The 26190-nt window shown below is 47.7% G+C and overlaps 2 protein-coding genes across 2 annotated transcripts in view; one reads left to right on the plus strand and one right to left on the minus strand.

The window, feature by feature from the left end:
* LOC144772318 (uncharacterized) overlaps nt 1-26190 on the plus strand; it is a 429171-nt gene that overhangs the window by 99787 nt on the left and 303194 nt on the right. The window lies entirely within an intron of this gene.
* The window catches only part of LOC144772319 (uncharacterized), a 197283-nt gene continuing 173343 nt past the window's right edge, over nt 2251-26190 (minus strand). Inside the window, 1 exon segment of the mRNA XM_078656556.1 lies at nt 2251-4125. Coding sequence (XP_078512682.1) covers nt 2717-4125 — 1409 coding nt within the window. The 3' untranslated portion in view covers nt 2251-2716.

Genomic DNA, 26190 nt, shown 5'->3' on the forward strand with positions numbered 1-26190 from the left:
ATCCAAGGGTGGCAGAGCTTTCTCTGTCCTGCTCACACAACTCTGGAATCTACTGCCTGATTGCCTCCGCAAGGAAACCGCGCTCCTCCCCTTCAGGAAACGTCTCAAAATGCCCCTGTTCAGAGAGGTTTTGGACATAGTCTAACCATCTACCACGCGTGTTCTGGTGACTGCCGGTGGTATTGGCCACTCTCTCCAAGTGCTAAGAGACCTGCTGTTGATTATGCGCTATAGAAATAACAGTTAACATAAACATAACATAACATATCGGGACAAGGATCTTGCTATGCATCTGAGGCTGCTTTAAGTATTACTGCCATCTTGCCACTCTCCTTTAGATGGCTGTTCAATTTCATCACACTAACCACATTTAACCCAAAGACAGAGGTGAAAAACGTGGGAGTCTGGATAGATTCCACATAAAGAAAGTTGCAGGCAGGTGCTTTGGAGTCCTGCTCTAAGTAAAACTCTCGACATTCTCCCTATGTCAGCTAGAAAAACACTGACTTATGCTTTCCTTACAGCAAGACTAGACTATGCAAATGTGCTGTATCTGGGTGCTAGCAAAAAGGGAATTCATAAATTGCAATGTATCCAGAAAGCAGCAGCTCGCTTGGTCTTGAGTCTGCTGAGAACATCCACAAAGAAAGCACTAAATTCCCTACACTGGCTGCCTATTCAGAAACTGATCTAATTCAAGGCTCTATATTTCTGCCACAGCATCTCTTGCAGGGCAAATGCCCAATCTACCTGCAAGATCTCCTATCTCTCTATAAACCTGAATGGCATCTCGGATCGACCGGGACTCACCTGGTGAAAGTTTCCAGGATAAACAAAGCACGAATGGATGCGCACTCTTTTGGCTACTTGGCAGTATAAAGTTGGAACACCCTATCCTTGGCCCTCCGGGAGGAACCATCAAAGAGCCTCTTCTGGAAAAAATTTAAAAACATGTTTTTTTTCAAATGTGAGGGGCCTGGGCTCCCCACGTTCTTTGATGGGCTGATTTCTGGAGATCAATTAGCGCGGGGACACACCAGTGGTGTAACCAGGACCTCTATAAAAGCAGAAATAATTAAAGGCAGCAACTCACAAATATTCAGAAGAGAGCTGGTCTTTTTGTGATTATCTAAATGGCAGATCTTGAGAGAAACAATTGTGAAAATGCAGTGATGCAATAAATAACAACAAGCACACTCAGGAATGAATGAATGAATGATAGGAGTCTTGTCGTGCGCAAATTTAGCCCAGTGGGCGTCAAGGCGCCTAATTCAAAAAACCAGCTCATGACACAGACCAAGCAGTTCATCCTGAATAGGCTCTTGAGAAGCACCACGTTTTTAAGGCCTTTTTGAACAAAGTCTAGAGAGGGTAGAGTTTTAAGGGTGGGTGAATGGAGTGAATTACTCATTTAAAATTAATTTCCAGGAACAAATCTGTCCCTTTCTTTCAGATTTCTTTGTCCCAGATATCTTTCCTCGGTGTGTGCCGCAGACCCAGAAGTGGCCTAGCAAACAAAGTACTCTAAAGAAAGGAGTCACTTAATCAGTGCATTGACTGATTTTCAGATCCAATTAAAGGCTTCCGTTAATCCAATAAAGTCTCTAAAATTGATTCATGTTCACAAATATATAGGTAGCACCTTGAAGTGAAAACCTCAGTTTCAAGCATTCTTAAGGTACAGAGATGCATTATGTAATATATTTGACTTCGCTCGACTACAGAATGTGGTGGTTAAACAGCAGTTTAGAAATAATTGTAATTTCGTAATTTTCTCGAGCTCGTGGTCCCAGTGTTTCTGTCATACTGTAAAATGTAAAGATACTGGAATCTGGTAAAGTGACCCCCGTCTGCTGTACCTTCCTTGTATTGCAGATTATGCATCTGTCGGATTGTTCAGTTTTTCTCTACAAGCTTGGTAAATCATGTAGTAAGATGTGAACTAACCTGGTATTGTTGCAGGGATTCTGCACATACACAAAACTATGCCAGGAAACCAAGACCTCGGTGTATAGGGGCTAAGTCTTCCTATCGCCTTAGTAACCAAAATACCAAAAGCGACTAGCAATAGTGTCTCATTCATTCTCCTATATAATCACAAAGCTACAAATTATTAGACAACCCAGAACACAACACTCCCAACTCTTGCGGTAGCATGACGTACCCTTTCGCTCACTCACACTTGTTTACAATAAGAGTTGACAGAGTCACTGTTATAGTTAAAAAATATTTATTTTAACTATAGAGCTCCATAACGCAGTATATGAGCCACTACCAGCAGCACAACGCATAAACCTAAAACAGTTAGCATTGTTGGAATTCTATAGATTATGAAGCGCGATGTCATCATATACAGACAGTGGATAAAGAGCTATAATGCCTAACCACCCTCCCCTTGGTAAGAAGGAATTTTATTATATAAAGGAAAATCTCTGGGCTTTGTCAGCAGACCCCCTACCTTAGTGACTAGATGGTATTACATCATAGGAACAGCATAGCTCTTCTTACTGGAAAGGTCTCTCTCTAAAAGTTAATTAGTACAGTATGCATCCCTGTAACATCAAAGCACGAATTTCCAGCAATAGCAGCTGTGTTTGAAAGTTTTGTCTAGGTGCTAGGGACTGACCAGAACAGAATAACAGGGGGCATTGTTCATCGACCATGCACATCGTGTTCAGGAAAAACTCCAGGAACAGGCAGAGAATGCAGAAAGTTCTCATGTGAAAGGCACATACAGTGTCTTGCAAAATTCAGAGCATGTATATGGTTTTTCTCCAGTGTGATCCTTCTGATGTCGCATTAGTTGACGTTTGGTTCTGAAACCTTTATCACACTCAGAACACTTGTATGGAGGCTCACCCCTGTGAGACATGTGATGTATCCATAACAATCTTTTAGTATTAAAAGCCCTCTGACATTCAGAACATCTGTAAGGTTTTGTCCCAGTGTGAACTCTCTGATGTATTATCAGCTGTGACTTTGAACTGAAAGCCTTCTCACACTGACATTTATATGGTTTCTCACCGGTGTGAATTCTCTTGTGTTTGGATAGGTCATCTGTTCTGCTAAAATGTTTTTCACATTCAGAACATTTATATGGTTTCTCGCCGGTGTGTATTCTTTGATGTTTTATTAGCTGGTCCTTCGTGATGAAACACTTGACACACTCAGAACATTTATGTGGTTTCTCACCGGTGTGTGTTCCCTGATGTCTTCTCAGGCATTTCTTTTCACTGAACGCCTTATTACATTCAGAACATTTATATGGTTTTTCCCCAGTGTGAATTCTCTCATGTGATGATAAATCTCTTTTTTGCTTGTACGTCTTGTCACATTCAGTACATTTATATGGTTTTTCTCCAGTGTGACAATTCTGATGTCGCATTAGTTGTTGTTTAGTTCTGAAACCCTTGTCACACTCAGAACATTTATAAGGAGTCTCACCGTTGTGAGACATGTGATGCAGCCTTAAATTTCCTTTTGTAATGAAGGCCTTTTCACATTCAAAACATCTGTATGGTTTCTCCCCTGTGTGGATTTTTTGATGAACTGAAAGACCACTCTTCTCCTTGAAAGCCTTGTCACATTCAGTGCATTTATATGGTTTCTCCCCTGTGTGGATTCTCTGATGTATATACAGATAATGATTTCGCCTGAAAGTCTTATAACATTCAGAACATTTATACGGTTTGGCTTCAGTGTGTGTTCTCTGATGTCTTCTCAGGCGTGATTTTTCACTGAACGCCTTATTACATTCAGAACATTTATATGGTTTCTCCCCAGTGTGAATTCTCTCATGTGATGATAAATCTCTTTTTTGCCTGTACGTATTGTCACATTCAGAACATTTATATGGTTTTTCTCCCGTGTGTGTTCTCTGATGTCTGATCAGAGTTGCATTTTGACTGAAAGTCTTATCACATTCTGAACATCTATATGTTTTTTTTCCAGCGGGAATTCTCTCATGTGATGATATATCACTAGTTTTCTTGAAAGTCTTCTCACATTGAGAACATTTATATGGTTTCTCCGTAGTGTTATTTCTGTGATGTAGTATTAGTTCACCCTTTTGATTGAAAGCCTTATCGCATTCAGAACATTCACATGGTTTCTCACCAGTATGCGCTTGTAGATCTATCTTCAGCTGTGCCTTTGTAATGAATGTCTGGTCACACTGAGTGCATTTATATGGTCTTGGTTCAGTGTGGCCTGACTTTTGTACAATGAGAGAGCCATCTGTGAAAAAACCTTTACATTTGAGACAGTGCAATGTATTTTCTTCAATAAGATTTTGTTTGCCTGCCATCAAACAGCTTTCTCTAACAGACGGCTTGGTAAACACTGCAGATTTATTTTGTCTTATTAGGCTGAGATCTACTTGATGTTTTCCTAATGGGTATTTATATAGAAATCTCAGTCACATTTAGAGCATTCGTGCGCTTCCTCCATAATGCAGACATTATGTTTAAATAATTAATTTTGTAATAAAATCCTAGAGATACTGGGTAAATGTATGTAGCTTCTCCTGTATCTGTCCAAGTTAGTACTTCCAAGTTAGGTGCAGTTTACTTACACATATAGAAAAAATAACCTCTCTACATTCTTAATTCTTAGCAATACTATTAGTACTGCAAAGTTGTTTTCCTGGAAAGATCTGTTACATGCTATACATTTGTGTGGCTTTTTGCCTTTGTAGGCCCCTTTGTGGATTAGAGTTCCTTGGAATGTTCATTTGTAGTCATACTCATGAGATACTCCTTTGTTGTGACGTACTATGTAACATTCATGAGGCATTTATTGGTGTCTGAAACCAAGTTTACACAGAAAAGGCTGTTTACGCAAGGGGCACACATGGCTAACAATTAATTAGAGATTCTTTAGTGAAATAAAATCTCCACAAACTGTTTTGTACATTTCAGGGGGCTAGTGTCTCAAAAGTTGAATTGCAGTTCCTAGTGTCCACGATATTCCTCCGACTATTGCTTTTTTCTGGATTTCTTTTACCTACTGAACAAAAAAAGATATATAAGCATTAGCATTTTATGAGTCACAAAATACAACTATCAGCAATTAAAAAATCAATTTATTTTCTTATATGGATATGAAGTAACAAAAGCCAGGAATGCTTCTGTAAGGTATAGTCACAATTCATTAGCATAGAAATAGCATTAACAATCTGGTGACCAAGGTACTTTACTCATTTATAAACCAAAAGACTTGCAAATTCGTAATGAGATTCAAAGCATATTGTTAGCCATCCACTAACAATGTTCACAACACAAATTATAATGGACACAGAGATATGTGTAATCCAATTACCAAACACATAATAAGAAACATAGGTAAAATTGGAAAACATGACTGCTGACAAAATAGATAAAAACACAAACCTTGATGTCTGATCCAATAATTACGGCATGAATTGACATTAACATAAAGCCATTATCAATAAATGGTGATATCCACAGAATGTATTGGGATGAAAAAGAAAGCTTCTAAGACATGTATTTATTCCAGTTATTTGAGGAGCACAGCAATACCAACTACAGTTTTCTAGTGCTAAAGAAGAGAACACTGCAGCTAGAGGTTAAGGTTTTATTGAGAAGCTTTGTACAAACAAGCTCATCAGGCATCGATCAGAGATATAAAGGAAGAGAATAACACAGTTTGGCAACAGTGACTGAAAGGCACACACACTTTTCTGGGATTTGCAATTGAAAGGCTGAAGTGGAACGAATAGTTCAGATTAGAGAGTACGAACACAACTCCTTGATAAATGTTTCCATGTATATTTTTGTGACAGATCGAAGGTACCAAAAGCACAGCATAAAACTCAAACAATGATACATGTGATCTAAATTGCTGAGAGTGGATACTCCAAAAACAAAGATACCTTCTAATCAATTGATTAGAGCTTTAAGTAACACAGAAATTAAGGGCCTGATCTAGTGTTTGGCAGTCGAACTACAATCTGCCAAACTGAGAGATCACTGCCGGCCACACAGTTACAGTCAACATACTAAACGTTGGTGGACAGCTGAAGTTGGTTCTGACTTTCATTCACCAAAATTTACTTACGTTTTTATTTTTCAAAAAGTGGGAATATGTAATTGAAAACAAAAAACTATTCACCGCCATACGCAGGAAGTTTTGTTCTCCTCGGTGTGGGTGTCATGTGTTTTTTTTGTCCTTTCATCGGCAGGTTATACTGCCAGGAGAGCCAAAAACACATCACATTGCATTGTTTACCCCAAATAAAATGGGTGGTGCTATGTGCTTTGTTAGACGGCCCCTTCAATCAATCAATCAATAAATCAGGGGATGGTGAAGCGCGCTACTCACCTGCACTGAGAGGGAGGGTGGGGGTTTGCAGCTCCGTTTAGTTGAAGAGCCAGGTATTGAGTGTCTTCTTGAAGATGTTCAGGGAGGGAGCGCATCTGATGTTGATCAGGAGCTCGTTCCAGGTCTTGGCCGCTATGTGGAAGAAGGTTCTTTCACCTGGTTTTTCCGCCTGGTCTTGCTATGCGGATGCGAGGGCCTTCAGCGAGGTCGGTGGATAGAAGGTTTCTCTTAGGTACGTGGAAGGAGATTCTCTCGTTGAAGTATTGGGGTCTGATGTTGTGGAGGCATTTGTAGGCTTGTGTCAGTATCTTGAAAGTGACTCTTCTCTACAGGGAGCAAGTGGAGGTGGCGCAGGTGTTGGGTGATGTGTTCCTGTCGAGGGATGCCTAGGACGAGTCTGGCTGCGGTGTTCTGTATGGTTTGTAGTTTGTGGATGAGAGTCTTGTTGATCCCGGCGTAGAGGGCATTTCCGAAGTCCAGTCTGATGGTTATGAGTGCGTGGTTGACAGTCTTCCTTGATTCGGGAGGGAGGATCCACTTGAAGGTCTTTCGAAGAATGTGGAGGGTGTGGAAGCAGCTTGAGGCAACGGCGTTGATCTGTTGGGTCATGGAGAAGGAGGAGTCTAGTATGATGCCAAGGTTTCGGGCATGGTCCGTGGGTGTGGGAGGGGTGCCGAGGGCGATGGGCCACCAGGTGTTGTCCCATGCAGACAGGGAGGGTCAGAGGATGAGGAGTTCTGTCTTCTCCGACTTGAGCTTCAAGCAGCTACTACTCATCCATGGTACAAAGTCCTTCATGGCTTCCTAGAAATTGAGTCAGATGGTGACGGGGTCCTTGGTGAGGGAGAGGATTAGCTGTGTGTCGTCGGCGTAGGTTATTATGCTGAGTCCGTGGCGTCTGACTATGGCAGCGAGGAGGGCCATGTAGATGTTGAAGAGTGTGGGGCTGAGTGACGATCCTTGGGGTACTCCGCAGATGATTTCCGTGGGTTCGGAGAGGCAGGGTGGCAGTCAGATTCTTTGGGTTCTGCTGGTGAGGAAGGAGGTGATCCATTTGAGGGTGGTTCCCTGTATGACTGCCTCGTGGAGTCTGGCTGTGAGTGTGTGGTGGGAGACGGTGTCGAACGCTGCCGAGAGGTCGAGTAGAATCAGGGCTGCGGTGTGTCCTTGATCGAGGAGGGTGCAGATGTCGTCTGTGGCGGTGAGTAGGGCAGTATCAGTGCTGTGGCTGCTTCAGAATCCGGATTGGGAGGGGTCGAGGATGGAGTTTTCTTAGAAGAATGTTGTTAGCTGGGCATTGACAATCTTCTCTGTGACTTCTTGAGGTCGGTGGGGTCTGCTGATGGTTTCTTGAGCAGGGGTCCGACTTCTACTCGTTTCCAGTCATCGGGGAAGATGCCGGTTTTGAAAGGGGTGTTGATGGTGCGTCGTAGTTCGGGAGCGATGGCGGTGGCAGCTCTGTGGTAGATTTGCGTTGGGCAGGGGTCCATGGGGGCTCCTGAGTGGATTCCTTTTATGGTTGGGGTGGTGTCCTCGGTGGTCGATGGGGTCCAGGAGATGGTAGGCCCATTGGTGTTGCTGGAGAGGGCAATGGTTTCGGTGTCAGGTGTTTGGTCACTGAAGTGGTCGTAGAGGCCCTTGATTTTTAGATGGAAGTAGGACCTGAGTTTGTGGCAGAGGTCCTGGGAGGGGATGATGTTCATGGTTTCCCTTTCTGTACTGTGCCCTCCCCGCTCCCACCTCCCAGCTGCTCCTCCCTCCCTCCCACTTGGCCATAAATGGTGACCGCGCGTACGCGCAGTGGTCACGCGCAGCGGGCGTGCCGATTGTGCGCCGAAGGTGCGTCAAAGGTAAGCCCGTCTGCGCCCGGACCGCGCCCAGCGCCAGGACCCCTGGCCCCCACCGACGCAAAACGACCCGACAGACCTACGACGCCGCCGCCCTCTACGCACTCAACACCGGCCGGAACCCCGCCTGCTGCCGAGCCGCCCCCAAACGCTTCCACGGACCCTTCACCTGCACAACCTGCAAGTTCACCTGCCTCCGGACAGGCACCGCGCCCGCCAAGCCAACATCCAGCAGCGACCTCAAGTGCATCCTGCTCAACACCCGCTCCGTCCACAGACACGCCGTCGAACTCTGGAACCTGCTCGACACAACATCACCAGACGTCGCGTTCCTCACTGAAACTTGGATGAACGCCTCCTCAGCCCCCGACATCGCCATCGCCATCCCGGATGGATACAAGATCATCATGAGGGACCGCGTTAACCAGACCGGAGGAGGCATCTCCATCGTCCACAAGAACACCATCCGCATCACGACCGAAGCCGACGACACCTTCACCGCCGCCGAACACCTCCACTTCCAGATCCACACCGACCCAAAGACGACCCTCAGAGGCACCCTCATCTACAGACCCCCGGGACCACGCACACAATTCAGCGAAGACATCACGGACTTCATCAGCCCACACGCCCTCCCCTCCGCCGACTACATCCTCCTAGGGGACCTCAACTTCCACCTGGAGAACAACAAGGACTGCAACACCGTCGACCTGCTGGACAACCTCACCAACCTCGGACTCAAGCAACTGGTCAACACCCCCACCCACTACACTGGCCACACGCTTGACCCCGTCTTCTCATCCAGCAAGCACATCGCCTTCAACCACTCCACCGGACTTCACTGGACCGACCACAGCTGCGTCCACTTCAGCTTCAGGAAAACGACTACCCACCACCACCCGCAACAGGTACCCCACAGGAGCTGGAGCAAGATCACCGCCGACCAGCTCACCACCTCCCTCAACTAGAACCCACCTGCCAGCACACCGGACCCCAACGAAGCTGCCCGCAACTTCACGCACTGGCTGACAACCTGCGCCGACGACCTCGCACCACTGAAGAACCCTCCCAGCAAACCCAGAAGCAAGAAGGCCCCCTGGTTCACCGACGAACTCAAGGACTCCAAGAAGACCTGCCGCACCCTCGAGAAAGCCTGGCTGCTCGACCAGACCACTGACAACATGACCGCCCTCAAACACGCGACCCGCAAGCACCACCAGCTCATCCGCACCACCAAGAAGAAATCACTGAAGGAGCGACTGGACAACAACGCCCACGACAGCAAGGAACTCTTCAGCATCGTCAAGGAGTTCTCCAACCCCTGCACCGGCAACAACGACATCACCCACTCACAAGACCTCTGCGACTCCCTCGCCTCGTTCTTCCACCGCAAGATTGCCGACATCCACAACAGCTTCGGCACACCATCCTCGCACCCAACCATCGAACCAACGCACCCCACCACGACCCTCTGCACCTGGACCGCAGTGACCACAGAAGACCCAGCCCGCACGATGAACACCATCCACTCCGGATCTCCAACCGACCCCTGCCCCACCACGTCTTCAACAAGGCCGACTCCACCATCGCACCCCAGCTCCGAGACGTCATCAACACCTCTTTCGACACCGCCACCTTCCCGGAGAGCTGGAAGCATGCCGAGCTCAGCGCCCTACTGAAGAAACCAACAGCGGACCCCACCGACCTCGAAAACTTCCGCCCCATCTCGCTCCTCCCTTTTCTTGCCAAAGTCATCGAGAAGATCGCCAACAGACAGCTTGCCGCCTTCCTCGAGACGAATGGATCGCTCGACCCCTCGCAGTCAGGTTTCAGAGCCAACCACAGCACCGAGACCGCCCTCATCGCAGCCACCGACGACATCCGAGCCCTTCTCGACAACGGGGAAACAGCGGCACTCATCCTCCTGGACCTCTCTGCCGCTTTCGACACTGTCTGCCACCACACCCTAGTCCAACGCCTCAGCAACACCGGCATCCAAGGGAAGGCATTGAAGTGGATCATCTTGTTCCTCGCTGGAAGAACACAGAGAGTCCGCCTCCCCCCGTTTCGTTCCGAAGCCACCGAAGTCATCTGCGACGTCCCGCAAGGATCATCACTCAGCCCCACCCTCTTCAACGTCTACATGAGACCTCTCGCAGCCATCGCACGCCAGCACAACCTCAACATCATCTCCTACGCCGACGACACCCAGCTGATCCTCTCCCTCACCAGAGACCCCGACACCGCCAGAACCAGCCTCCACGAAGGGATAAAAGACGTCGCCAAGTGGATGAAGAACAGCCGCTTGAAACTGAAATCAGACAAGACGGAAGTCCTCATCCTTGGACCATCACCCTCCGCCTGGGACGACTCCTGGTGGCCCCCAGCCCTGGGCACCGCCCCCAAGCCGACAGACCACGCACGCAACCTAGGCTTCATCCTGGACTCCTCCCTCTCGATGACCAGACAAGTCAACGCCGTCTCCTCGTCATGCTTTCACACCCTCCGCATGCTCCGCAAGATCTTCCGATGGATCCCAATCGAAATCAGGAAGACGGTCACCCAGGCCCTCGTCACCAGCCGGCTGGACTACGGAAACAGCCTCTACACCGGAACCACTGCCAAGCTACAGAAAAGACTGCAACGAATTCAGAACGCCTCCGCCCGACTCATCCTGGACATCCCTCGACGCAGCCACATCTCCAGCCACCTGAGGAACCTGCACTGGCTCCCCGTCAACAAGAGGATCACGTTCAGACTCCTCACCCACGCACACAAGTCTCTCCACGACCTGGGCCCCAAGTACCTCAACGACCGACTGACCTTCCACACGCCCACCCGCCAGCTAGGATCCGGTCACCCAGGCCCTCGTCACCAGCCGGCTGGACTACGGAAACAGCCTCTACACCGGAACCACTGCCAAGCTACAGTAAAGACTGCAACGAATTCAGAACGCCTCCGCCCGACTCATCCTGGACATCCCTCGACGCAGCCACATCTCCAGCCACCTGAGGAACCTGCACTGGCTCCCCATCAACAAGAGGATCACGTTCAGACTCCTCACCCACGCACACAAGTCTCTCCACGACCTGGGCCCCAAGTACCTCAACGACCGACTGACCTTCCACACGCCCACCTGCCAGCTAGGATCCGCTAGCCTCGCCCTCGCCGCCGTACCACGCATCCGAAGAGCCACCGCCGGAGGCAGATCCTTCTCCTACCTGGCAGCCAAGACATGGAACTCCCTCCCCATCCACCTTCGGCTGACCCAGGACCACCTCGCCTTCAGGAGACAACTCAAGACCTGGCTGTTCGAGCAGTAGCGGCCCCCCTCCCCCAAGCGCCTTGAGACCCTTCCGGGTGAGTAGCGCGCTATACAAATGGTCTGATTGATTGATTGATTGATTGATTGATTGATTGATTGATTGATTGATTGGGGGGTTTCGTGAATTCCTGGATGATGCTGAAAAGTTGCTTTGAGTTGGTGATGACCTTGTTATGGATGTAGGTTCTTTTGGTGGATCTGATGCGTTGGTGGTAATCTTGTAGGTGGTGTGATCGTCCGGGGTCCAGTTCTTCCTGAGACATCTGCAGGTGTGTCTGTGTTCTTGGAGGTCGGTGGTGAACTTGGTGGCCTTTCTGGGGCGCTGTCTGTTGGAGTTGCGTAGGGGTGCAAGTTAGCCTGCACAATCGGAGATCCATGTGGGGAGTTCTTTGGCTACGAGGTTGGCATCGCGGTTGAGTGTCGAGTTGAGCTGCTCCTCAGTTACTTTGCTCCAGTTCCTTCGTCTGGGCATGTTGCAGGTTTGGGGACGGTGGGTTTGTCGTCATTTAAGTGTACGCAGTGGTGATCCGTCCAGGTGGGTGGTGTGGCTGAAGTGTATGTTATTACCTGTTGCAAAGATGGGGTCAAGGGTGTGTCCTGCCTTGTGGGTGGGTGTGATGATGAGCTGTTTTAGGCCGATGTTGGTGAGATTGTCCAGGAGGGTTGTGGAGTTGGGGTTGGTGGGGTTGTTGAAGTGGAAGTTCAGGTCTCTGAGGAGTCTGTAGTCCGTGGAAGCGATGGCATTGGGTGCAATGAGGTCGGCAATGGTCGTGGCGAACGAGTCTGTAAGTGAGAGTGCCGCGAAGAGTGGTTCTTGGGCTTGTCTGTATCTTGAAGTGATGGTGCTCGGTGGTGGAGAGGGGATCATTTGTGATGGAGGTGGAGAGTCGGAGGGACCTCTTGTGTGCGATGGCGAGTCTTCCTCCTGGGTTGGGCTGGTCTTTGCTTTGGATTTTGTATCCGTCTGTGATGGCGGTGGCAATGTCAGGTGCGAAGGAGGTGTTGGCCAAGGTCTCTGTAAAGAAGGCAATGTCCGGCGAGAGGGTGTCAAGGAGGTCCCAGATTTCAATTGCGTGTCTGTGCAGGGAGTGCACGTTGAGAAGGGTGCACCTCAGGTTTTCGGCGGTGTCGACGTTCGGTGCAGGGGTGTTGAATGTCTGGCAGGAGTGGCGGCAGGAAAACTGTCTGCGGGTGATAGTCAGCGTGGACAGCTGGCAGTTGTTGTTCCTCCCGGGGTTGAGAGCGATGGCAGTTGTTGTTCCTTCCGGGGTTGAGAGCGAGGAGGGTGGCTGCGTCGAAGCAGTGGGTGGGTGGAGATCCAGGGTTCCTGGTGCTGGTCGCGGATGGGCTTGCCTTTGGCGCGCCAGTGGGCTCCACTAAATAGGGAGAGGGGAGGGAAAGTGCAGTTGGTAGGCGGGACGGCGGGAAGTGGCAAGCGAGCATGGTCACCAGGCGGCGTGAATCAACAGTGGGGAGAAAGGCAAGAAAAGTGCCAAAATTAACAAAAATGCAAGAGAGCTACCACACAATTTAATAATCAGCAAGTATTAAAGGAACGGCACACGCAAAGCAGAGAGCGGGTCGAGACCGGACTCAAACCCTGCTCCTCCAGCCAGCGGTGGCGAGCTGCCAGGCGGAGCTGCAGGGAGGGAGAGCGGGACCCAGGCCAGAAGGTTAGGGCACAAGCGCCCTTCTCTGTTGTGCTGCCTGAGGGTGCTTTCCGTCAACAGAGCCAACGGGGGCTTTGTTCATAGAAATTTGTCATTTCTCCGGACTCTATTTAGGGTGGGAAGACGGTTGGTTTTTGGGAAAAGCGTACTCTGTCACTTTTGTGACTAAATACCTTTCTTCACCAAACTCTAAATCGGGCCACAAGATGCCTGTGATCAGATTCGCACAGAACTGAATTAAACAGAAACCAAGATATCTGTAATGTAATCACTGTGTCAACAGCAATTACTCCTAACGTGAAGATCTTAGGACTCAGTAGCATAGAAACTGAATTAAAATGTTATTTATTAATAGTTATATGAATGCTATAACTATGCTTTTAAGGTTTCAACTTAAATAAAGTATTTAAGGAGGAGCTACGCTAGCAACCAAGATGGCCGCATAAGCTCCCAGCTCCATCGACCTCCGTCGTCTGCGGATATATCCTGTAATTAATCCTGAACTCGCGCCCGACTCCTGTGTGTCTGAATCGTTGCTGAGTCTAGGGGTGCAATCGACTCGATTGACGAAGCTACACCGTCTTTCATTTTTGGCCTATCCCAGCGTGTGAGCCGGGGCCTCGAGTACTGACCCAGCCGGGTTTCAGTTGAATAACATCGGCCGCAGGATCTAGGCGGAGTCCGGTCTTACCGAAGTGAAGTTTATCCTGGTCGATCCTGATGGTGGTCCTGGGTTCCAGTTGATTCTGAAAGGACGGCGACAAGAAGTGTCTGCGGCTGTGGGTCCAGGTCCCGGGGACCCTGCTACCTCTCCCGGGGTCTACGGGTGGGCTCCTCGCTCGTGGCGGCGGTGTAAAGGTCGCTAAATCAACAGGTCGCCCGTTGTTTCCGTCCGCCCCGCTCCTGCCGGTTTCCCCGGAGGCCGGGGTTAAAGATCTGCTTTGTCATCGGGCGAGTGGAGATGGGTCGGCCGGAGTGTGTGCCGTCACTGAGGACCGTAATGGCCGCCATCGGGGCTCTTCATTCGCAAATGGAGGCCATTTTCCACAAACTTGCCATAACGATTGAGACTGTGTGTTCGAGACCGGACCCCGGCCCTTTGCCAGACCTGATACAAGCGGTGTTTCCCGCGAAGCTTGGTTCGACCCGAAAGGAGGACCCCGAACAGAAACTAGAACTGGTGCCATTTGTCGACGCACGAGCAAAATTGTACGAGCTTGGATCTTCTGAACATTTAGCACAATCAATAGTGCCACCGCCCATGATGGACCCATTCGTTCTTTTACTCCTGGATACTTCCTTCTGTACTTTTTGGATTGACCTCCGTATGGTTGGTGGACTTCGAGACTTAACATTTTTGACCCTCTCTAGCTGTATTGGTTTCATTTTACCAAAACGTTTTGACTCTCTTGCTAATATGGTGGTTCTACCGGATGGTGTTCGTACGATGGATCGGAAGGGCCAGGGATGAGTTTGACTGTCTGGGTTTGATACAATGACTTCATTTGATACGGGACTTGCTGCCTCTATTGCTCCGGGAGTTGGGCGGGGTTTTTATAACTTCCCCTATCTGTTTGTTTACTTATTTTCTTCTAAACCGTTTTGTATGAAGGTAGGGGTCGTTTGCTTCTGACGAGGGGAGAGGAGACCGGGAGCCTGTATAACATCTCCTCCTCCACTTTTTCCCTACCTTTTGGGCTTAGTTTATTGGGCGACAGGCATGCTGCTAGTCAGACCCTCCAGGATATCGCGATTTCGCGATTTGCCGCGAAAACGGCACTTTTGTAAAAATGCCGCCATTTTTACCAAAGTGCCCGCGAAATCGGCACTTTAGTAGAAATCGCGGCATTTTTACAAAAGCCGCTATTAAAGTACACTCCATTGGCCGGATGATGGAAACCACGGTGGATAAAAAGATTGATAGGATTTTTTTCGAAACTGACTCCGAGCAAACATCACTATGGAATGAGATCTGGACCAGCAGATGGCAGTGCACACTAACATTTTGAGACCGTGCTGCTTATTTTTTTCAGTAAAGTCTGTAGTGTGTGGTCTCAGACTCTCTGTTCAGTGATCTCCAGTCCGTCCCCGTCTCTCTTGAGGGAGCGCAAAGGGTTGTACACGAGGAACCGGGCTCTGACACGACGTCGGGCTGAGGGTGGCTCCTTCACTACACGATCAGATGGTTCTAAAATACAATCTCATTTCCTAAAGTAAACTGTGCTTTAGAGAAGAAATCGGAGCCTCGCGCCACTTTCAGAAATGTCTGTGTTAGAAAATACATGCTAGCTGTGAAATAATGAAAAAATGACACCACGAGGTTAGTTTAACTGTTCATGTTCTGTCTTAACGTGTATACAAAGCCAGAGATTTTACAGGTGGTTCTGAAGTGGAACCTTTGAAATATTCGAATGATTTATTCCCTCAAATAGAGCTTGACATTTCCCATGGCGAATTCTCTTTCCGAGGCAATTTTGAAAATAATTGGAATAAATGATGTGTTTTACAGCACCATTTTGATATGATATTAATGGAAAGACACCTTTTACTCATAATTCGAATATTGTGGGTATGTATTGTGACTTGGTAATGTGGCATACATTTTCCACTTTCTAAGCGTGTAAAACACATTTTAATCATGTCCCTGTTGGAAGCGCCCATTAAAACAGAGTATCAGTCATTTCAATTGCTGGGAATCTAATTGTAAGTGATAGGTTGGCAGATGTATGCCATATGTCAGATGGCTGCAGTTCAGATTATAGACACTTTATAGGTACAGACACTTGTCAGAGCTGTGTTCCTTTTATTCGCATTAAATACACTAGAAACTGAGCTTATGATAACATAAACTGTGTTTACACTGTCCTCCATCTTGAACTGATGCCAGAATACAACCCGTGATGTCTACTACTGTTATTTCTTGCTCTAAATAAAGTATTGCAAGCTTTACACTAATAAATGGACAGCGTTCACAGAGACTTCTCCCCCTGCTGTACCTAACCAAGGACATCCCAACTGTGCCAGACTATGGTGGTGCAATGTATCAATGAGCATTCTTGAATGTACTATGAGAGTGACTTAATTTAATGTATGAGTACTATGAGAGAATCTTTGGATGTTTTCTGTAGTCAAATGTTGCTTCTGTTTTGTTCCTCTTTGGTGCATATCCTGAGAACCATGCACTTGTGCAAAAAGTTATGAAAGCCATTGTCTAAAGTCCTATAAAAGGACATGTCTTTCCCTGTACCGGGGAACCCCCTCATTCCTGCCAGAGAGAAGGTGAATCTATGCCGGATTTCATATAGAACTTTACAAAAAAAATTGTAGTTAGGAATTATATGCTTTACCACTGAACCTATTGATGGCATATCTTTAGTAATTTGGCTATTAATTCTTTATAAAAACTTTCAAAACTACTTTGTTGTAGGAAAAATGTCCAAATAAAATGCCGCAAAATTGCCGCTAAATTTCCATATTTGTGCCGCTAAATTTACATTTTTGTGCCGCTAAATTTGCTAATCCATGCCGCTATATCCTGGGGGGTCTGGCTAGTGGGGTTAGGCTGTAGCCATTTGCAGGGGTGCAGGGTGGGGGGATGTTTTTTTTTTTGTTTCTATGGCCTTTTCTTCTTTCCCTTTTTCCTTTTTACAAGAGATGTGGCGTATTATCCTGAGTTGCTCTGTTTCTCATATTTGGGTATCAAGTATTTGATTTTAATTATCCTGATTTGTGGGTGGGCTGGCTCTGAAGACTTTGACCGTTCAGGTTACGCACTGTAATGTTTTACTCCTGTTATATACTCGCAGTGTTGACGCTTCAGATGCTTTTTAATTGATATGTACCTCCTTCGTCTATTTGCTCGTTCACCGCTGTAATGTGCTCTGTTGAACGATACCCGGTATGGTTATTTTTCCTCTTGTTTTTCTTCCAATAATAAAAATATATATATAAAAAAAGTATTTAATTAAATGCTATAAAAAAAGCCGTAAACAGATTAGCACAAATTCAAGTCTAAAAAACAAATCCAGCAACATTGTACATATAAAAAAATAAAAAAGCATAGCCTTAGTAGTTGCCTCTACAGAAGCTTACATCATATACTGCAACACTCTGTGGGATCCATAATTGTATTCCTTCCTTGGGTTGGTGAAATATGGTTAGTATTTTTGAAGGTTTCCACTTTACACTCTAAAATGGTATGCTGCTCATGATACAACTAGTAGTGACTCACTTCCTTGCAATTCCTCTAAGATACCAGAAACGTCATTAAAGGGTGTTAAACCATGTACTGAGCATATGCAGAAGGCCCTTAACACATATTAGGCCATAAGCTGCAAGGGAGTGCCTCAAGTGTGGCATAGGCAAGCCTGTGTTTGCTTGTATGCCCCTAACTACTGCCTGAAATACTGCCTCTTTCCTATAAGGTATGCTCGCTTTTCTTACTTCACTATGAGCACCTACATTCATTGGCAAGCGCGGTCTCAGTCCACTCTCATTCTCAGATGACTGGGTCCAATTTACTTTCCCCACCATATGCTCTGCATCATATTTTCACAAAATTGGACACCAACACACTATCCACATACCTGAAAATTGTAATATCATAATAACCAATATATCCCGTGGGGGGCATGGTAGCCATTACCCACCATTCTGACCTTCAAATCCTGCCCTCCTCATATCCAGACTCTCTAATTCAAGAAGGCCTGGCAAGTTCATTACACTGGAATCATAAATCTGTGCAACGAATTCTGCCATATCGCCAATTAAACATTGTAATTTCCAAGCTCCATGGACTATACGGCAACTAAATGTTGCTATTTACAAGCTTCATGATTTACAAGTCTTCCTCTGTAAATTAGTCATCAATAAAGACCTCATTATTGCGCTTCAGGACTTTAATTTATGGCTTGAAAACCCATCAAGTCTGTCTGAAATTTTACACTCCACTCTAAATATTGACAGACTTAAAACTTCATACTCAACAACCCTCACATTGAGAAGGTCATTTTCTGGATCGCCTATTCAGTACAGAACACCCTGTGCACATTTTAAAGGCCCTTCCAGCTCTCTAGTCAGATCATTTTGCTGTTATATTTAAAGTCATCTTTCATCCTTCACAATACAATTACTGTTCCTGTCCTAAACCTACTGAGAATTGGAAAAAATTGAAGCCTGTCTTTTTCAAAAGCTCCTGACTAAAGTAATTTCCAGACAGACATGGACAGCACTTGATGTATAGGCTTTTCCTAAAGTGCTTAAACAGACTCTACCCAAAATTCTTAAGCTCTTACAATTCTCTTTCCCTTTTGGACAAGCTACTTACCTTCTGTAATGCCTTATCTGGTAGAGACATGATCTAGCCGCAGATTCCTTAAATTTGAAATTCCAGGCATCAGGCTGGATCCGAAAGATTTTTGATAGCAGTTCCCCTGCGTGCCAAAAGGTGTCTGTCGACTCCATGTGATGTTGTAGTAGTCGGGTTCGATGTTGTCTATATAGGCGCCACCCCAGCACGTTAACATCAGTACTTTTCATGGCTTTCCATGTCAGAAGTACGGAGCCATGAAGTAACAAACCTTGGTGTGCCAAAAACAACTAGGGCCCTGAAGGGGAAACAGCCCTAACACTAAACCAATCCGCAGTGCAGGGAGAATGGGTAGGTCGGTAAGGAATCTGTGGCTAGATCATGTCTCTACCAGATAAGGTGTTACCGAAGGTAAGTAACTTTTCTCGTCTCTTTGCCCAGGTGTAGCATATTTTTTTGCAAAGGATAACCCAGCATTAAATAGTCCTTTTCTGAGCTGCCCACTCCTTCTTTGCTCTCATATACCCTATGAAGAGTTGGTGGTCCACTCGGGTCCAGACAGTGGAGACGCTATTCTTCCTTGGAAGGATGCAGAGGCACATAGCAAGTGTGCAGAGAAACAGATTGGGCCAGATGGAAAGGTGTTACCACTTTTGGCAGAAAGATGCCCTTGTGCTGAGCATTACTTTGTATGGAAACATGGTCAGGGAAGGAGGCTGAGATGACAGTGCTTATACTTCACTCACCCTCCTGGCAGAAGTAATTGCCACTAAAAAGGCTGTTTTAATAGTGAGCAGCGAGAGGGGACAATTGTGCAGAAGTTCAAATGGTGCACACATGAAAAAATGACTAAATTAATGTCCCATTGGGGCATAATAAAAGGCATGGGGATGAACATATGGGTAAACCCATTTAAAAATCTCTAAACAAGAAGAGATTTGAAAAGAGATGGCTGATCCGGCAGCCAAAGAAATGCAGACATGACTGAAAGGAAGCCTTTCAGAGTGCCCAGAGCAGAGCCCTGCTGTAAACAGAAGGACACCTGACATGGAAACACACAAAGGGTCAATAGACCATGTTGTACAGTATTTACAAAAATTTTGCTATATACAGGTAATGAAAGAGGGGGGTTCCAGTGAAATTATGCTAATGAATAAAAAAAAATATATATCAGAAAATGCACACAAATAATAATGCACTAAATGAATCTACGATGTTTTAATCACACGGTAGATGAAGCCAGGATATGGTATCAAACAATTTGACAAATTCTTGAATCTTAAGTGGTTGGATAGTGCCCAAGAACAAGGGTAAGTGATAAGTGAGGATAGTGCAAGTTGGGAAGGTGACATAAAAATCAGAACAAGGCCTGATACATTTGCATATGTGTGAAAATAATGAAGAGATAATAAATCACAAAAGTCATTCAGAACACATGCCCCACAAATACATATTATGTCATATTTTTAGATGGGGCTGCGGAGCAGGAAAGTGTCGTCGACGTTTCGACCCTCAAACGAAGCAGGACTTATTGAACCCTTGCGATGGGGTCTTCTTCAGGACGGGGGATGGGACTAGCAACCAATTAGTTCGGGGCTCATCATCTTATCATCGCATAGGGAAACCCTCCATGGAGACGAAATGAATATATGAGTGAGTACAAATAAGAGGCGAGCGTCGAGGCGTAGGTCATGCGCAGCCCGGGGACGTTGGACATTGGTTATCCTGGTTCAATCGTATTGTTAGGCAAAATTCGCGGTAGTCCCCGTTAGTGCAAACGATATCTCACTAAGTTAACAAGGGGGAGGAGGAGCCTCATACGTGGAGGTCGGGTCTGATGCAGCCCGGGGACGACAGGCACGAAGTTGCACAAATCGATCGTGATTCAGAGTCGATGGTGCTGACGTCCCCATAAATCGCCGAGCGCTGTGAATAAATCGGTGCTAACCCGCTAGTGAATAGTCGAGCGCGGCGTCTTCACAGAGAGCGCGGCGTCTTCCAGCTCTCTGTGAAGACGCCGCGCTGGACTATTCACTGTTAACTTAGTGAGATATCGTTTGCACTAATGGGGACTACCGCGAATTTTGCCTAACAATACGATTGAACCAGGATAACCAATGCCCAACGTCCCCGGGCTGCGCATGACCTACGCCTCGACGCTCGCCTCTTATTTGTACTCACTCATATATTCATTTCGTCTCCATGGAGGGTTTCCCTATGCGATGATAAGATGATGAGCCCCGAACTAATTGGTTGCTAGTCCCATCCCCCGTCCTGAAGAAGACCCCATCGCAAGGGTTCAATAAGTCCTGCTTCGTTTGAGGGTCGAAACGTCGACAACACTTTCCTGCTCCGCAGCCCCATCTAAAAATATGACATAATATGTATTTGTGGGGCATGTGTTCTGAATGACTTTTGTGATTTATTATCTCTTCATTATTTTCACACATATGCAAATGTATCAGGCCTTGTTCTGATTTTTATGTCACCTTCCCAACTTGCACTATCCTCACTTATCACTTACCCTTGTTCTTGGGCACTATCCAACCACTTAAGATTCAAGAATTTGTCAAATTGTTTGATACCATATCCTGGCTTCATCTACCGTGTGATTAAAACATCGTAGATTCATTTAGTGCATTATTATTTGTGTGCATTTTCTGATATTTTTTTTTTGATTCATTAGCATAATTTCACTGGGACCCCCCTCTTTCATTACCTCATACAACCCAGGTCCCAGCGACTCTCTTGGGTAAACCCCCTCGCTATACCCCCCGTTGCTATATACAGGCATATACCGACTTCGTGGAGGGCGCCTGGATGTCAGAATAACCTCACAGACTTCGGCAGGAAGGTCAAAAGCTGTCAACTGACGCCACTCAATCACCACGCAAGGAGGCGGAGTGGACAGGTTTGGGTAGAGGATCCACCATGGCTGCTGCGACAGAAGATCCTCCCGAAGAGGCAGCCTGACCGAAAGATCGATGCTCATCTGTAGAAGCTTAGGAAACCAGACTCTCCGTGCCCAATCCGGAGCCACAAGGATGACTTGGACCTGGTTGCTCCCGATCTTCCTGAGCACTCACAGTAGGAGTGGTATGGGCAGAAAGGCGTATAGGAGGCCCCTGTGCTCCACATGCTACAAAAGCGTTGCATAGAGAGAGTCTCCTTGGAAACTTCAACATGCAAAACTGCCGATATTGCACTTCCTCTTCCGAGGCAAACAGATCTAACCAAGGCTCGCCCCCACTGTAGAAAGAGACCTTGCACCACTTCCGGAGGGAGACGCCATTCGTGATCCGCAAGGCACTGGTGGCTGAGTTCGTCCGCTCTGGCGTTCAGAGAACTGGCCAGATGTTGAACCACCAGGGAAATGCCCTGTTCCAGACAATTCCAGAGACGCATGGCTTCTTGTTACAGTATTAATTTATCAAAGAGAAAGGACACTTGTAACAATTCGAAAACCATTGGTTTGAAAACACCCTCAAAAACTCAATGTTGTATGGAAAAGTGGTATATCTTGTTCATCCGCCCCACATTGATGTTATGGCATTTATCATTGGATGCTGCAATACGTGCTCAATGCCAGCCTCATCCAGAGGCACCTCTGGTATCGAATGCAGTGTCCAGAGAATGAGGGATGCCCCCAAAGAAAAGGATTAAATAACAGAAGTATTAGAAATGTTTAAGAAATAGAACATCACCAAAGTGCTTTAATGGGGAGTGAGGTTCTATTGAAATAAAAATTCGGGTACTTGAAAGGATCGAGTTACTAGATCCCCTAGTATTTCAAAGAAAAGTTGTCGACATGTTTCAGCTCCCTTTGGCCCTGCTGGGTCTATGGAGCTTTCGTCAGGACTTACAAACATATAAGTGTACTCACACAACTTGTGCAGTATGATTCTAAGTATCTTCTTTTCAAAGAACCACATGGCGGTAGTGTTGTCCATGAACACTTGAACTAGCTTTACCTTGTGGGATGGTACAAAGGCTTTCAGTGCCAACTGGATCGCACAAAGCTCCAACAGATTGCTATGGAGCTTGGCTTCCGCCGTAGACCAGAGTCCTTTGATCTCCACCTCTCCCAGATGGCCGCCCCAACCCGGGGGAATGCATCCGTCACTACCATGAGATCTGGGTGAGGAAGGGAGAGGGGTCTGCCTGAGAACGAATTGTGGTTTGTCAGCCACCACCGCTGGTAGTTTGTGGTGCCCTCAGATATCTGAACTAGGTCACTGAGATTTGCTCACTGTTGGGCCCCTTGGAACTTCAAGTCCCACTGCAGATCCTGCATGTGCCATCTGGCATGATCCACTAGCAGGATGCAGGAGGCCATGAGGTCCAACAGCCTCAGAGTCATTCTCACCGAAAATCAGGATATCCTGGACTCGCCATTCAGGAGGATAGGCCCAAAACTGCACTGTGCCCAGAACCGCTCCGATGAAAGGGAGCGTCTGAGAGGGAGAGAGGTGGGACTTCGGCACATTGATAGTGAGCCCCAGAAAATGCAGGTTTGCCATAGTCTGGAGGTGAGAGACAACTGCTTGGCACGAGCCCGCCTTCAACAATCAGTCGTCGAGATAGTGGAAGACTGGAACCCCTGATCCCCGCAGATGGGCTGCGACCACCGTCATCGCCTTGGTGAACACCAGAGGGACACGGGTGAGGCTGAAGGGGAGCACGGCAAACTGAAAGTTCTCCTTTTTTGAGGAAGTAGTTGACGTCTTTGAGGTCTAGGATAGGACAAAGGCCTCTGTCCTGCTTCGGAACCAGAAAATAGAGGGAATAGCAACCACAGCCTATCTCTGGTCTAGGTACCCTCTCTATGGCTCACCTGGCCAAGAGAGCCTGGACTTCCATGCAGAGTAAGGCAAGGTGATCCTCCGTCCACTGATCATAAATGAAGGCATGGAGGGAAGAGTAGTCTTGAAGGGGAGGGAGTAGCCCCTTCTGACTATTTGCTGCACCCACTCGTTCGAGGTGATATCTCACCAGTGGTAGAGGTGATGGCGTATCCTGCCACCAACTGGACATCCATGATCCAGAAGGTTCATACTAGGCGGGTTTTGCGGTGGAAGACGGGGATGTCGCTTGACCTCACTTCTGGCTACCCAACCCAAGAGGTCGGGGTAAACCCCGTCAGCGGCTCAGCAGAGTTTGCTGGACTTGTGGAATCCTCTGGCTGCAATAGGGTTGGCGCGGTTGGAAGCCCCTTTCATAGCCTCGAATGGGGCGAAAAGCAGACACAAGCCGGGATTATGTGGAGAGGCCTAAGGACTTGGCCGTGGTCCACGTGTTCTTCAAAACGCTCAAGCGATGCGTCCGCCTTGTCTACAAAGAGACGGGTGCCATCAAAGACCTTGTCCATAAGGTTAGCTTGGAAATCCCCTGAAAAGCCAGAAGGCCTCAGCCAGGCATGGCGCCTCGTGGCCACCGTCGAGGACAATCGCTCTGCTTAGCAAGTCTGTTGTATCTAAGCCACATCGTATGGCAAACTTAGCTGCATCTCTCCCGTCTGTAATGGCTTGGGAGAGAAGAGCTTGGTCCTCCCTCAAGACTCTGGGAAGCATTTGCTCAACCGTATCTCATAGAGAATGGGACTAATGGCCCAAGAGGCAACGCTAGGCTGTTAGAAGAAAAGATTTTTTTACCAAAGCTGTCCAGCTTTTGCATTCCCTGTCCAGAGGGTGAGGAAGGGAACACGCCATGGGAAGTAGAGGCTTGAACCACCAAGCTCTGTGGGGTGGGGTGGGTAGATAGGAGAAAGCGGAGTCGCCCGGTGCAGGGCGGTGGCAGCAGGCAATGGTTCTATTCGCAGGAGCCCCTGTGCTGGGCTTAGACCAGGGGCCCAGTAGAACACCTGTTAAAGCCTCACTAAAAGGCAGCACAGATTCCGGGGAAAAGAAGAGATACCAGGCTGCAGGACCTCCGTCAGGACATTAGTCTTGACTCCCACGGTAGGAAGCTGCATGTCCAAGCATGTCGCAGCACCACAGGAGGGCGATCCCCAAGCAGGGATCTACCCACTAGACACCAGGGAGGGAGAGCGGCCCCTTGGGCCAGGGCCTTTGCTCCCCCCAAACAAATTGGCAATATTCAGTCTTTCTGCGCCCCCCCCCCTGGGGGGGGCAGTCGCCCCCAATCTCTCCCCTGAGGGGGCAGAAAGCCCACTTGACGCCAGGGTTTTTTTTTATTGGCATATGTAATTAGGGTGGGGGCATATGTAATTAGGGTGGGGCTGCCCAAAATCGGCATGCCAATGCCCCCACTCACGCCACCATTACAACCTTTCTGCCCCCCCCTGGGGACCAGATAGGGGCAGTAGCCCCCAACTTGCCCACCCGGGGGAGCAGCAAGCCCACTTGACGCCAGGGATTTTTTGTTGCCATATGCAATCAGGGTGGGGGCTGCCCAAAATGGGCATGCCAATGCCCCCACCCTTGCCACCATTACTGCCTTTCTGCCACCCTGGGGGGGGAGATGGGGCAGTAGTCCCCAATCTGCCCCCCCCCCACGGTGGGCAGAAAGCCTCCAATCTCTCCCCTGAGGGGGCAGAAAGCCCACTTGACGCAAGGGACTTTTTCTATTGGCATATGTAATTAGGGTGGGGGCTGCCCAAAACAGGCATGCCAATGCCTCCACCCCGCCACCATTAGAACCTTTCTGCCCCCCCTGGGGCTTAGATGGGGTCAGTAGTCCCCAATCTGCCCCCCCCTGGTGGGCAGAAAGCCCACTAGATGCCAGAGATTTTTTGGGGCAATTTTAATTAGGGTAGGGGGTTATCAAAACGGGCATACCAATGCCCCCCACCCCCTGCCAAAAATACAGTCTTTCTGCCCCCCATGGGGGTAGATGGGGCAGTAGCCCCCAAACTGCCCCCTGGGGGGGGGCAAAAAGCCCACTAGATGCCAGGGATTTTTCTTTCGGCAATTTGAATTTGGGTGGGGGCTGCCCAAAACAGGCATGCCAATGCCCCCACCCCCACAAAAATGACAGTCATTCTGCCCCCCCCCCCCATGAGGCATGATGTGGGAGGCCCAAGTACCCGCGACTGGCAAAGGCCCAAAACGTATTGAGGCGACATCAAAATTGCCTATCACAGAACGACCTGGTTTTGCAAGGGGGGTCACCTGGGTTTTTGGCCCTGTGCTCGGCGGCCAGCTAGGGAAACCTACCAAATCCACACATTTCTGAAAACTAGACACCAAGGGGATTATAGGAAGGTATGGCGTGCATGGATACCCCAACTTTTTCTTACCCAGAATTTTGTGGAAATTACATTTTCCTCTTGATCCTCTCCCGATTTAATCTGAGTTCTCTTGTAGTGATCTCCCTTTCACAATGTGTGATCTGAGGCAGCTCAGAATATTACAGTAATACTGCTGCCCTTTTATGATGTGTGATCTCTTGTAGCTCAGAATGTTACTGAGGTAGTGATGTCCCTTTCACAATGTGTGATCTCTGGCAGCTCAGATCAACCATACCCTTTTGGAGAAATGTTCAATTTCTTGTGACACCCGGGTTCCTGCATGTAGGCCAGTTAGTCCTGCATCCTATGAGCTGCAAATCACAAGTACAGCTAGTGCTGTAACTGTCCATTTACTGCAATAAACCAACCCCAGTTGGGGGACCTTCCAGTTTCTCTGTTGGTGACAATCGGTTACTGGCTGCTGTTATCTAACAAGTACTGGAGTCTGC

The sequence above is a fragment of the Lissotriton helveticus genome, chromosome 8, assembly GCF_964261635.1.
Source record: "Lissotriton helveticus chromosome 8, aLisHel1.1, whole genome shotgun sequence".
In the NCBI taxonomy this organism is placed as follows: Eukaryota; Metazoa; Chordata; class Amphibia; order Caudata; family Salamandridae; genus Lissotriton; species Lissotriton helveticus.